This window comes from Lipophrys pholis (genome assembly GCF_963383615.2).
Source record: "Lipophrys pholis genome assembly, chromosome: 6".
In the NCBI taxonomy this organism is placed as follows: domain Eukaryota; kingdom Metazoa; phylum Chordata; class Actinopteri; order Blenniiformes; family Blenniidae; genus Lipophrys; species Lipophrys pholis.
The window spans coordinates 19,175,790-19,190,950 of record NC_137629.1 but is presented as its reverse complement, the minus strand read 5'-3'; the positions used below and the strand labels follow the sequence as shown (position 1 = coordinate 19,190,950).

At 44.0% G+C, this 15,161-nt stretch overlaps 1 protein-coding gene across 1 annotated transcript in view; it reads left to right on the top strand.

The window, feature by feature from the left end:
- Positions 1 to 11,018: 11,018 nt before the first annotated feature.
- The window catches only part of tenm1 (teneurin transmembrane protein 1), a gene marked incomplete at its 5' end in the record, with an annotated part of 195,095 nt that continues 190,952 nt past the window's right edge, over positions 11,019 to 15,161 (top strand). The window contains one exon of the mRNA XM_080465661.1: positions 11,019 to 11,235. Coding sequence (XP_080321787.1) covers positions 11,019 to 11,235 — 217 coding nt within the window. The remainder of the gene's footprint in view (positions 11,236 to 15,161) is intronic.

The following is a 15,161-nucleotide window of genomic DNA, read 5'->3' as shown; positions in this document are numbered from 1 at the left end:
CTTCTCCGCTTGATATTCCAGTCAGAAGACAGAAGGATCAGAGCCATGAGAGGCTTACTGGTCAAGCCCACTCTGCCTCTCTTTAAAATACGAGATTAATTTGTCAAGAGGAGAGTGTGCGTGAAGAGGAGTGCTGATGGAAAACACCTGGATAGAGGGCTAAGGTAGAAGTGCTATCAGAGTAACGCTGATTTAAGTGTGTGATTTGGATCCAGCTACAATAACAATCATCTATTGGCGTATTCCACCCGTTAAATGGAAAAATATCTCACTCTGAATCTAAAATAATGTCTTTAAATGGACATCTCTCCGAGGGCAGCAGGAATATTCAAAATATTACATTTCATTTGGCAATGTTGAATAATTTTCCCGAATATTTATATGTTTTTTTACTGATTATAAAACAACCAAAATATTTATTACTGCTGACTTTAGATTGGACTTTCATTTTCCCCTGTAAACATTATGTTTCCTGCAGGTATTTTATATTCTGATATTGCTGCTCCTTTCTCTCTTTCTCTCACACACACACACACACACACACACACACACACACACACACACACACACACACACACACACACACACACACACACACACACACACACACACACACACACACACACACACACACACACACACACACTCAGAAAGCAGATGCACGTCTCCGTGAACACATTTCTCGCTGTGGAAATTTTTATTAATCAAGTCAGGAGACAACTTTAGTGGAAGAAAAAAATCAATTTTTTGTTTCGTCTCAAATTTATTACCACATAAATTGTCCTTCACTTCAAAGTGCACTTCTTGGCATTGGTGTCAAAATAATTAAGTTAAAATCCATTGCGTTTTATCCTTGCTTTTGTTGACACAGAAGACAAAAGAGAGTCTGCGCTGGCCAGATTTTATATATTTCTTTTCCCCGAACTAGAGGTATGGCAACGGTTCACCTGTGGACCCCATTGATCAATACGCGGCAATTATCAGGGAAGGATTTAGCTCCACATCAGCGCTGAAAGGAAAAAGAAAACATACTTTGCACACAATCGGGCTGAAGGCAAGTGATAATTAAACACCCCGAAACGAAGTGATTGATCAACAGGCGAGTTGAACACACACCTGCTGGATTCAAGCACACGACGTAACATCAACAACACATCACACTCATACTTTTCCACCTCAACACCTTGATTAATATCTCAGCGTGAGCACGTTCCATCTGCAGCTTTGTTGAATGCCTATGAAATGATTTATTTAGCAACATAAAACACAGTGATGTTATACTGTAGATCTCTCCCCTAAACGAGTTCATCTATTTCCTGCTGACTGGTAAATAGCCTCATGTGTATCATCAGTAATATTCATAGCTCTACTTTCTAGATGATCATGAATTATTAACTCATAGAAAAGATGAATAGCTCCAAAATGGTTCTTGATGCATCCCTGCTGGAAGCCATGTTTTATACAATACAGTACAATACAGTAGGATACAGTACAGTCGGGTTCAATATGTTTTTCGCCGCGCTGCATGGGAGTTGTTTTGTTGCTCAGGTTTAATTTCAGAATGGAGCCTTGATCCACCGTGAACTCCGGGACGTGTTTCAAGTGTGTGTATCATCCCCCAAATTGACTTCTTACTGTAGAGACACATTCTCTGCTGATTGCCAGCCAAGATGCCAAGCCAAGCACACGGAAAAGTGATGCAAGTAAAGAAAAAAGAAAAAAGGGGGGGTGGAAACCCCCCAATATCCCCTCCAAGAAAATCATGGCAGCGCGGTGCACCCATTTTTCAACTGAGGCAGACCAAATACATGTTGTCTCCAGATGTAATGATCTTGAAATCCGGAATTTTACAGTGTGCACTGCATGTCACCGCGGCCTGATGTGCTTCCAAAAACAAGTGCTGGTTAAAAAAAAAAAAAAAAAAGGTATTTTGTTCACTTTAATGTGCTCTTACGACACAATGATTCATCTGACAGGCAACAAAATGAGAAATGCAAATTCCGAGTGGAAGACGCCGGCTGCAGTTTTGCCTGGCAAATTTTTTACGTAGCAAAGGCAGCATTGAGAGAAAAAAAAAAGAAAAAAAAGAGGAGAGAAAGACACTTTGGGAAACAAAGTGAGGTCTATGATATTGAAGGCAAAAGTGCTTGAAATGACTCATCATTTCCTAACTGCGAACACATTTTACAGTATGTGCTATTGATTTCCGGCTTACGTGATATGTTTATCTGGAAATCTACTGCTCCCTTCTTCACCGCCACGTCTCACACATCGCAGTAAAACCTCCAAGGCTAAAAGCATCGACCGACCCCACATCCATTCTTGATAAAAAAAATTAGAATTACCTGTATCTGTCTGAGAGTATGCTTAAACAAACGGCACGCTATAACCTTGAGGTGCATTTTAAATGTTTATATAAAGCGAGCAGCCGCGGAGACGGAACGCTTTCTGCCCCCACACGTCTCTGTCTCTTCGGCTCAGGATGACAGTTTGTTCCCAGCTGAGCCTCGCGGTCTTTGTTGGGCCGCTCCTCTCTTTGTTGAGAAATACTTTCCTGCGTGAGGCTGCCGAGTGCCATCTGTGCCGTAGCCTACAAGCGCGCGCGGGAACCGGAGGACGGGGACGAGGTCTGAGGACAGAACTGAGCAGCAGAAGGAGCCACGGGGAGCACTCCGGACAGAAAATCCTCTTTCTCTCACATATTATTTTCAGGCTTCTCCCGGAGAACCGGGAGCATCACGTTGCGGTGGAGATGGGAAGATTAGCCCACTTAGCATTCACAAATCAATCTGCAAGCCAGCCAGAGCGGCTACAAGAAGATCCCTCTCACCTGCTAATGCTCTTTGCTTGCTCATTTCTCTGTAATCAACAACTTCATAAAGGGAGAGGTGGAGGAAACGCCGTCCAAATCGCTAATCGCCAAATCCAATTTTTCCACTCAATGGCATTGATTCATCAATTAATTTAGCGTCTGTAATGCTGCCACTGTGCTGTGCTTTGGGTGTTGGAGGTTTTAGCGGTCAAATGCATTATTGAAAGAGGCTTTTTACCAAGCAGTGGCTGATGCAGAGAGCTTAGGAGGTTGTCACTCATGATGTAAAGCTTTATTTGCAAAGCGAGTTAGTGTGAACAGCGTTTTAGTCCTGCTCGGAGGACAGTGACATGTATTTATCTTGCCCGAGAGGGGGGGGGGGATATCAAATGGATGGAAGAAGGCTTTGCCTTGTCAGGAATATTGATGAAGTGGTTTTCGGGTGGACGGTGTGTGTCTGTGTATAGGTGGTCAAATGTCCCCTCCCCCTCCCGGTGGATATGTTTTTGTATGTGTGAAATGTGAATGCAGGGACTTGTTCACAATAGCATATGCCCATTATTTTGTGTGCTTTTTGTTTTCCTCACGGCCTTCTGGGGAATCAGCGAGGAGGCTTCAGATCAGAGCGGTAGTGGAGGTGGATATCATGAATAGAAAGTGGTAGTCTGGTAAGAGGCAGTGAGAGAAGAAAGGCTACACCTTAGTCGAGATCTAAAAGAAAGTAAAAAAAAAAAAAAGTTCTAACAGTATTCGAGATATAAAAAACGGTCTTTGAAAAGTTAACGCTTAGCTGCTCCCTCGCTCTGGGCCACATTCAGGGGGCATGAATAGTGTACGACCTTATGGGTTTTCTCCACACTGCTCATGCATGCAGCGCCGTTGTGGGATTTGAGCCATGTCTACTATAAATAGTCAAATGGTCCAGGATGGTTTCGCAGCTTCTGACAGTTCCCAACAAGACCCGATCTGCTCTCCGAGTGGACACGCAGACTCAGACTCTTGGTCACGCTCCTCCTGCAGAGCGAGCAGCGACACATTGCGGATCGTTGTGCCGGCGTCCCGCCTATATGGCCGCCTTTGTTCACCAATGCCGTGGCCTAGGGTGCTGCTCTGAGGGAAATAATGAAGGTGCGCTGGAAGATTGAATGGTAAAAGATGCTGCAATGGTGCAAACGAACGGTGAACAAGGGTTCATGTGGAACGGTCCTCGCTGAAAAGGCCAATAGCTGCGGCTGCTCTATCGCGTGTGGGTGTTCAAGTGTGTTGTTTATCAGCGAGTGTGAAATAAGTGTGTGTAGGCGCAAGGGCACTGAGTGTGTGTCTGTCCGTGGTTGATTGTCAGTGCGTTTCGTCTTTGAAACCAGGCAGGGCTTGTGTGTGTGTGTGTGTGTGTGTGTACACTACGTGTTCAGCTGGTAAACTCAGCATTAGCACCAAGAGATTTCAGGCTTGGTCAGCTATGAAAGCACAACTACGTGACGAGAGTGCCGCCGCTGCCGCCGCTGCCGCCGCCGCCCACAGATAGCTCGCCCTTATCCACTAATTAAAACCCTCTATGACTCCATGTCTCACTTGGCAATCTCTCCATCCTTCAACTCTCCCCCATTTTCACTAGGAGATATCCCCATCTCTCATTATCTATCCATCACTCCCTTAATCCACATTTCGCTATTCTTCCCCTCCCTCCTCTCAGCGGGCGCCATGGGGATCCCGGTGGGCGATGTGCCGGTTTGTTGTGTTTTGGGTGGTCGAGGTATAACAGGGCCCTGAGGGTCCTTCAGGGCCCGCTCGTCAGAGCTGTCCCGTCTCATGCCTGAGGAGCCGTGGTGGTGCTAACGAAGGAAAGAGATAGCTTTTTAGGCCCCTTCCATCCCCACACACGCACACACACACACACACACACACACACACACACACACACACACACACACACACACACACACACACACACACACACACACACACACACACACACACACACACACACACACACACACACACACACACACACACACACACCCTCGCTCCAGGAGAAGCATCTCTCTCTGACAGCTCACTGTTTACTCCCGGAGGACCTGTAGCCTGGATCTGCATTCGCAGCTCCAGACTGTTTCTCAATTTCTTCAGATGATTAAGCCATTGTAATGGCAGACAAAATGAAAACCTGCAAAACAACAGTGGGATCGTCGAGACTTCAGTGCTTGGAGCATCTGCAGCGATAACTTCATGCCGCAGAGCAAATATATTCCATGACGGCTTCTCATCGTCATTCGGTTGACTTGCCTGTTTAGTGAGTGGAATTAGCTCATATCTGTGCAAACAAGCTTCTCGGAAATGTGCAACGGCCAGAGCTAACAAAGAAAGTAGTTCCTTACTCTCTTGGGGTCTCTGGGCTGTCCTGACAACAAGACAATCTCTGCACGACGGAAATGTATTTATAATCCTGGAACTATACTGTATCAGTAATCCGAGGGGCTAATATTGTTGGATGGCACTCTGCTTTCCCTGTCCTCCTTGTTTATTTACAAATAGAAAACTCAATTTCTTTGACCCTGCCTGGCCGCAGTCGTCTCTATGCCTTGCTCTCCTTTTCCCTCCTTTTTTTCCATTTTGCATGCTCCCACTTCGCGTTTGTCACGATTTCAGCACATTCATTTGCGATTGTAAATTGTAAATCGGTTTTGACTTGTCCTCATGGTCCTTGCCTTCTCACATGACGATCACTACCGAGTTGTTTGTGTGTATTTCGCATTTTTTATTTTTTTGTCTTTCCTTTCTAGGGGAGTCCGCCCCTCCAGAGATGACTTGGAGCGTAAATCCTGTTTAAAAGCAGCTGCCTCTGTGAGCCTCTATCACTCCTCTAAGCAGATTTGAACAGAACAGCACACTGGTCTATGGTTGCACTGAATAAATAAATGGGTGGGGTGGGGTGGGGTGGCGGTGGCGGTGAAGGGTCCCATTAGATATTATTGCACGGGTGTAGCTTTGGATTAACACTCCCACGTGATGTTGTGTGCTTGTGAAAAGAAGGATTGATAAGCGATGGAAAGACGGTTTAGTGGATGAGGGAAGGGCAGCGTAATGCGGAGCATGTGTTTTACTCAGTGTTGTCACTTTGTATTAATTTTAAACTGAGTGGTGAAGAGTTCATTACACACTGATGAATTATAGATTAGAGTCAAACTAGAAATAAAACCACGCAGTTACACGTTCGTATGTTGTCACTGCGTTTGTTCACTCGCTGATGTTTTATTTGTAGCACCGTTAGACTTCTGGATCTGAGAAGACCCACTGTTTTTTTTTTTGTAAACATCAAATACTGTAAGTAATACTGCAGAGCCGGAAACCAATATGTCGATTCCCTTCAAATCGTACTCGGTATAAGGTTTTAGCGTCCATACTTTGCCATTTTGTTGTTGGTGTTTTCTGTGATAAACTGGCCTCTTTACTATGGATCTTTGCTGTTGTATTGCCTTGGTGTTCAATGTGACTGGGCTCTCCCCGTTTGGGACCCCCACACAACTTGGGGCCATTTGTAAATTGTAGAGAATAGCGAAAACTTGCTAAACACAAGAGAACGTGCAATATGGCAAAAAGTCATTTATTATCATACATATATCCAAACGATTTATGTTTTCACATTCATAACAATCTCAACACTCCGTAGGCTTCTGCTCCGAAAAAATACATACCCAAAATGAATGCAGTATATCTCTGCATTCACAAGGTGTGTTTGAATCATTTTGGATTTCATTTTAAAGGGACCACATGTGAAATTTGTTCAGATGTGTAGGTATCATTAAGTTACTGGATCAGAGTAAAGGAAGACAGGACATAGCATAAAGTAAAGATTTGAGTTCCGCTTCAAAACAATATCCATGTGGAATCATGCAATTGCAACTTTAAATCATTTAAAAATAATTTTAAAATGTGTAGACATAACCTCCACCAAGTGTGATTCTGAAGCAGAGCAAAGTTACAGAGGTTTTATATGAAAATATTATTGGTGAAAAAGGTTTGAGCACCTACAGTGTAAGTAGATTTGTGCAGAGATTTGCACGTGGACCCGTTAAAGTGAGCTCACATATTCTATGTGATGTATACTTTTTCTTCTCTCTCCACAAATACAAAACCACATTTCCACATTCACAAATTCTTAATTATAGATGCACAAATCTTATTTTACAAGTCAAGACAAAAAAACTGACCCTCTGTGACATTTTTGTTGCAGTATATTTGGTGCAAATCATATTTGTGCTAACAATGTGAAGTTGTGGACAAAATTTGAATATGTGCAAATCTGAACATGACTTCTGTTCTTTTAAAACTCAACTACAAACTGATGACTACAACTGCTCGAATCTTCGCAACCATCCACAGATTCTGTTTGCTTCGACTACAAGTCACAAATCGCGCCTCTCCACTGAGATATTTGGTGAAAAAGGCGCGTACTGATCTGAGATGGAGTGATTCCACAGCCAGATGGTATTGCTGGAATTGTCACAGTCTCGGCTTTCCTTTGATACCTTTGATACGTCGGTGCATGTTGCACGACGGAGCGGAGCACGAGTGATGCAAATGTGGCTGGTGGTTTGACTAGGTGGCGCTATACAGATTTGGATAATTGGTGTTGTAGTTGTTTGATATGTGTAAAAATAGCTTGATGTGCAATATGATTATATTTCTACATGATTGTTGCGCAGTTTATTCCTTTAGTTGCGGAGCTTGCCTCCTTGGCCCACCCCCCAATTGCAGGGGCTCTGGGGTTACCTGGGCGACAAAAAACAAAAGAGACTACTTAAGATTCGCAAGTTTGAGGCAGCATACAAAAGGAAATGTATTGAAGGTTGCATGTAAAGACGGTCTTCATTGTCCCAGTATTTTCACTTCAGAAGCCCAGGCTCCGAGCGAGTCTTCTGGGGAGATTGCAGCAGCAGTGAGCAACCCCTGTTGTAATACACGCAGCGTGTGCTTAAATTGGTCCTGCTCAAGTAAGCAAAGCCTTCCCTGAAGACAATAGGTCCGGATGGCGGCAGATGTTGCTCCAAGTCCTGTAAATAGTGTTCATTCTTAATGGTGCCGTCACAGATGTGTGAGTCACCTATGTCCTGTGTATTAATGCACTCCACACTGTCAGGTGTGCCTCCTTTTGAACTTGTGGCTGATATCGAGCTGGATGGCTCCTCTCTGCTTTAGCCTGGAGGACACAGCGTCGGCGAATTTCCAAAGGAATTAGAAATTTCTATCATCGGACCTCAAGAAACTTTTCTATTATCACTGAGCTGTAGCCCTGAGAAGGTGACGGGATATCTGCATCGAGGTTTTCTCACTCTGTTGGAATTCAGTGTTATCAGTAATATTTTGGGAAGGACTTGTTAGGTTGCTCTTTTTGTCACCCACTCAAAATAAGTAACCTGTTACCAATATAATTAGCAGAAGGAACGTTTCCATCGGGTGTTTTCTGTTGCTCTTGTTGCCATATTCCAGACTTTTTTCTTTTTTTTTTCAAACAAAAAAGTACAATAGATTTTGCTCAGCTATATTATTTTCTTTCTTTTTTATTTATTATATATTTTTTAATAGATTGGAGAGAAAAAAAGTGTCCATTATAGTTGCATTTCGTAACAGCAATCTGTCAGTGATAGAATATTGTACAGAGTAAACAATACTGATGTCATAGTGTTGCAGTGATGTGTTCATCACCGTAGGCTGGAATGCATCTTTGAAGTCCATGCTTTGTTAATGCACATTTTGTTTTGCTGTAACTGGCACCACAGTGATATGATCAGCTAAGCACGTAGTTAGCTTTGCAAGGACAACCCTAATGCACCATGTAGGCCACTGCTCTACATGCAGATTAAAAAATGATGAAGAGAGATGATACACGTCTTGTACTAAAGGTTTTGAAGTTAACCGTATTAAAAATTTACTCTAGCATGTTACTAATTGTTCTCATATGCGCAGACCTTGTAAGAGCCTCTCTTGTTTATGATCTATGACTACAAGCGCACAACCGCACTGTGGTGCCTCCGATACATCAAGGTGGTCCCGCCTCATTTGAAAATCTAGGCCCGTGTTGTGCTCAGGTGGGACATGCTGACTTGTCCTAGCGAAGGCCCACGTGTCTTGTTTGAAGTGTACTTGGCTCTAGGAAACAACCTCCAGGTTTTGACATCAAAACCAGGAATCAAACCCCCTAATGGGCACCCTACTGTGGGCTAGAATTAGCAAGAATAACCCCCGCCAGCAGGCTTACTTCTCTAAATGCAGGGGCCTTGAAGGATGCAGAGGGAGGGTGGAAAGCCTCGAAGGTGGGGGTGCTGAGGTGGACTGGTACAAAGATTGACGGTTAAAAAAGCAAAGGAGGTGATTAGCCAGAAGAGAGGTGTCTTTTGAGGGAAGTCTGACAGAAAATACATCTTGATGTGGGGCTACGTGTACTGAGGAGGATGTTCAATCGACTGTCTTTTGTATGTGTGCACACATGATGAAGGGGAACACGATGGTGAGCCTTGTGCAGGATTGCATGCTTTCATACTTGTGTGTAAGTGTGTGACAGACATTAAACAGGACAGAGAGCCTCTGTAGAGACAGACAGCAGTCAGTGCCTGCAGCAAGCTCAGAGCTCATAGGGTAATGTATACTCGCTCCTCGCTGTAGCAGAGAGAAGGTGACACCAGTCAATCCCATTCTGACAGGGCAGCTGAGATAATAGCAGGCTTTGATTCCTTGCAATAACTCCTGCCAGTCAAAATGAAAGGCATCGTGATTGCAGGGAACCACAAGCATGTGTGTGTGTGAGAGTGGAAGGAGCTTACAGCGTACTACAGTAGCGCTTAGATAATTGGATCCCGAAAGTTGTTGTGTATTTTAAAGATGTATGTGCACTATGTACTATCATTAAAGAGACAATGAAAGATGGACAGAGGGCGGGACGAGTATAGAGCTTTTCCAGATCATCCGTGCTATGATAATGCCCATAAGGGGGATGAGAGTGTGTGTGGGATGAATGTGTGAGACACTTGGCCCATTTTCTTGGACTGTTTTCTGGCTGGGGTCAGTGGGTGGTCTGTGTGTGTGCATGCAAACCAGCCTGCACGAGGAGGGTGAAGGCAAGGCCAGGGGAAGGAGTCTTTCAGGTGGAATAAAAGCATTACTGCAGTGGTAGAAAGGTCAGCTGTAAACTTGTATCAGACTAGTGGTGATCACCCTGTGCTGCAGATCTCTGAGGTATTGAGCAGGCATGCTCTAATGGCTTTGATATATGGACTACAGGACTCCCTGAAGAGGTCAATACCATAGCACTTTGTCTCTATGAGCAATGACCCTCTCAAGCTCCATTTAGAAGCTTTATAACTGTAGGAAATAGGCTGGAAAGGCCTCGAGCGGGGCACGCTGAAAGAGAACTAATATGAATGAAGTATTTTCTAATCACTTCTTCTGTGCTCTAATCGTTGGCCCAATCAATCACTAGTTATGGTGGCATAAGCGTATAGCACCGGACGTTATCAGAAGTAGATTTGGATGTGGTTGAGAGAGGAACAAGAGGATCAGAGCTGAATAGAGCTAAAAGAGCTGATTTATCATTCCTCTGTTTGGGAGGGCCATGACACTGTAAAGACTGTTGTCTAATAGTGTTTCATCATGACTTGAGAATCTGGTGAGTCACGGTGTTTAATGAGAGTGACAGACACGGGGCTCGACTACAAATTTGTTGATTTATCCGCGGCTTGTCAACGGTCGTCTGTGAAAGAGAGATAAAGCTTACAGTAGCTGAAGAAAACAGTAACCACAGCTGACAGCACACTAAGTCGCACTTCATTCGGGCCAATTTCTCTTCAAACACATCTGGACATAATGGCTACCATCGCAGTCCCTTCTGAGTGTATTGATTTGGAACTAACCTTTTGGTGTGAAATATGAAAGAAGCCAAATACTGTTTATGAATGTCCGCTGTAATTGGAACGAGCAGATGTCGCAATATTGTTCCTCTGTGTTCAATAACCGGGCTCTTGTTCTAATTTTCTCCTCCGCCATGTCTGTTCACTTCCCTTTCATTCTTCTCCTTCCTCCTCTCCACTGTCCTCCCGCTCTCCCTCTCACAAAAACCTTTCACTCCTTCATTCCATCTCTCCTCGCCCCTGCTCCCAGACTCTGTGCGCTGTGCTGTGCCTGTGCTGAGTGACTAAGCAGAGCCCGTCGAGCCATGGAGGAGATGGACAGCAAACCCTACCAGCCGTTGTCGAAGGGGCGCCATGAAATGGAGATGTCCTACACCAGCTCGTCTGACGAGAGCGAGGACGGCCGCACTCACCATCGCTCCTACACCTCGCGCGAAACCCTGCCCGACTACACGCACGAGCTGCGCCTCACCCTCGGTTCCCATCGGGAGAGACAGAACAACTACAGCCAACCCCAACCAGGTACCAGCTCGAGCTTAGCGTAGCATCAGGGTACGCTTAGGTCAGAGATGGTTACTGGAAAATATAGCGGCACTGGTACCGTACCGCATGTGGACTCAAATGAAAAGTGGCGCTGATACGCCGAGACACACACACACACACACACACACACACACACACACACACACACACACACACACACACACACACACACACACACACACACACGCAGAGGTCTTTAAAAGGACCTATGTGAATTAGCTATTACAGTCCACAATGAGCCAGAAGGACAGTCGGAGGCAGCCAATTACCTCTCCTCTGCGGAGGTGATATTTCTCTCCCACAGCTAAACTAGGTCAACCCCAAATCTCTCCGGCCTCACCTGGGGTATAACACCACCCGTCATTACACACACACACATGCACACACACACTCCTGGACACAGACACGGGCGGACAGAAGCATGCACAGGCACACACGGTTTGACACATGCACACCGAAAAAATTCTTCCCTCCCGGTGGCAGGAGGAGAAATGGGCCAGTGCGTGCTGTGATAGATGGCCTTTATGCAGGTCATGTGTGGTGTTAAGAGAGAAGCCGCAGCTCATCAGGCGCACGCCGCTGTGCAGGTTTCATTGTGATCAATAGATACTCTTTCCATTGCTTCAACCTCCCGCCACTCCGTGAGACCGACCCACCATGCTAACAAGTAGCATTGGCTATTCATAACAGTCGCAACTCCTGACACGCAGACTGCTCCGGGGATTTCATGGTTTGAATGCCACCTGCTATAGATTTTGTCTCACGGTTCGGCATGCAGCAGCTCATCAATGGCCATTAGTCATCATGATGTTGCTTCAATATCTTCTGCAACACCGCGGTGTCAAGGAGCACTTCACTCCTTTTTTCTTTTTTTTTTTCGCAGTCACTCAGCCTTTCTGTTTCCATAACAAACAACCTCCCCTACCATCAGTGTCATATGGTAAGGTGCAGAAGACCCCCAAAGCAGCCTTTGAAATGTCAATGGCAGCCGGTACTGGAAAGCACATCTGTTCATCTTTGGGCAACAGAGTTATATATAGTATAGCCTACCCAAGTAACCAACTGTTAAGGGGGGACATTGCCTCCAGTGACATTTTTAATGGATTACGGTGTTCCTGACAAAGATCAGCCAATTCGTTTCTCCCCTAATTCCCCTCCCACGTTCTTCATATTTTCCTTCATCTTTTAAACCGCCATCTTGCCCTCTCCTCCCCTTCTCCTCCTCCCTTCCTTCCCTTCTCCCAGCTGTTTTTCCCTAATATTACAAATTCCTCTCTTCCCATTTAATACTGCATCACCCCTTTGCTTTCTGTCTGTGCCACACCTGTCTCTGCTAAGGCTGTTTACACTCCACAGACACTGTTGCTGAATGGGAAGATACACAGCTACATCCCCAGCCCCACGATCATTTCACAGCACTCAAGAGAGCTGATTACTTTTTGTTTGCCTATTAATTAAGTTCAAACTAATTAGTTCACGCTTTTGGACATTTTATTTACAAAGCCAGAAATCTGTTACAGCACAAATGTTTGAATAATTCAAGAAGCAGCAGCCTCACAAGAACCTGATTGTTTTGACTATGTATGCTTCTTTCATTACTTAATGCAGTTCAGAGTCTTGCAAATAAGACCTTCTAATTGAACTGGTTGAATAATGATAATGATATTAATCTGTGGACTGAAAGGTATTCCTATGTGAATGACTCTATTATGAGCACATCTATTAAAAATAGTAACATCCTCTACTGCCATGTTGATTATTTAAATTCAGGTCTTCTTATTAAAGTTAATTCCAGTACATCAAAAAATAGCTGTACCTGTTTTCCTTGAAAAACCCAAGGTTTTTTTCCTCCCCGCCCGGAATAGCGCCTGCAGCTCTTTTTCCCCGGCTGTGTGGCCTCGGCCATCTCCATCAGTCATATAAGGGAAGCAGCCCATATACAAGGAGCTCATTAAAGGGGCTTCATTTACCTCATTTTCAGAAAATTTTATATTGTAGACATCCGTTTAAGTACATTTTCATATTTCAGGGGTAAAAATTAAATCGATATTTATCAAATGCTATTTGGTTGAACTTCATCATTCATGTTTGATTAACCCACACTCTTCACAGACCCCTCTGCGAGCGCACTATACATTTGGATTTGACTAGTAAAATGTATTATGGAGGCACTTTTTTGAGCTTTATCAGTAATTTATAGGGAAACTTTTTCAGACTGGGCAGTATTTCTACTGTGGACTCTCGTGTTTCAATTGGGTTCACTGTTGAGTAGGAGCTCCTCCACCAGCACGGACAAAAAAAAACAACAGAAAAGTCAGCATTCTCCTTTTGTCTAAATTGCACCCTGTCACTTCACATCTATTGAATGACTTGTTTTTTCCACTGACAGGTCCAGGTTCTTCATATAATTGTCTGACAACATTATAGAAGTTGAGTGATTGTTCTTACCATTTTCCTGCCATGCTTTTTCACGTTTCTTTCACATTACCAGGTCAACACCACAACAGCAGAAAATAGCATTACATTCACTCTGCAGCACATCTCGACATTTAATAGAAAACTATTTTTCTCAACAAAACAAGTGATTTTGTACAGGATTTCTTTTTTCCCCCCCTTTGGCTGGCAGTAGTTACACCAGTCAAAATGGCCACTGTTGACCAGTCAATATGTCACACTGCATGAACGACAGGGTTGGCGTCCGTTCGCAGCACAACTTTCAGGGGTGGGAACAGCAAATTTTGGTGAAAAAAAAAGAAGAAGAATAGTCAATGTTTAATGATCTGGGCAACACTAAGGATAGCTTTTTTTCCCTCCAACATAGCAAACTCTCCACCGTACCCCAATCTCCAGTTGTCAGTTAGGCTTCCATCACTGCCCTCATGCAACAACACTTTCCTTCACTGAAGATTCTGAAGTATGACGCTGCCTGTTAAGGGGTCTTCTGTTTGTGATTTGTGAATTCTTTTAATAGTAAATATTCTGAGCATGCAGTGACAAAAACAAAATGGTAGCACAGTAATATATTGGACCAATTTAACATGAATCACCCATTTAAAAGCAATGGAAACAGATGTGAATGGATTAAAAAATTTGAGCAACACTCATCTGCCAAAAAGGTAACTTTTTCCTCTATTCATTACAATTTTAACTTGTATTTTTATTATGTAATACAGCAAAAGTTGTGGTTGATTTCCCTGGAAAGCGCTGCATGTTTCTTTCCAAACTTCACTCCTCCTTGTGGAAAGTAACACAAGCTGACACTCGAGCAACCCCGTAACATCACAGACGTATTGCCACGTAATTGTCTTAGCTTATGCTCTCACATCAAACCTTAAACATGCCCACACATCAGCCAGCATCCTTCTCCCAGTGGAGTCGACATAAACAAGGTTTAAAAGGTCCCTAATAAAGCAAATAAACTACCACAAAGCTGACAGCAGAGCTGCTGAGGACCAGCCCGAAGAGCTGCGAGCAGGAACATATCGTGACAACAACAAGGCTCGGGGGTCTTCACAAATTGCCCTTTTTAGTCAACAGATTCTCCCGACTGTCATCAGCTCGTCCCTCCTCAGTCGTAGACCGCGCGGCCATTTTTGTCCAGTCACGTGCACAAACACTTTCGAAAGTGATGTGATGAGCCGATGTCTGCAGACTGTGCTTGTGAATTAATGATAATGAGCAGATTATGCAGGTGACTAAAGAAAGTATGTGGAATACATTGGTTTCATTAGTAACTGTTGAATGATTCAGTGATCTCGGAACGGTAACACACCAAACCCTTTCTGCAAAGTAATTTAATTACATATCCCTACAAGCCTTTAATTTTTGAGAACACAGAGATTTGTTTATGTAGACTGCACCACAATGACATTACGCTCGAAACTGTTTGAGCAAATCTTGTGATT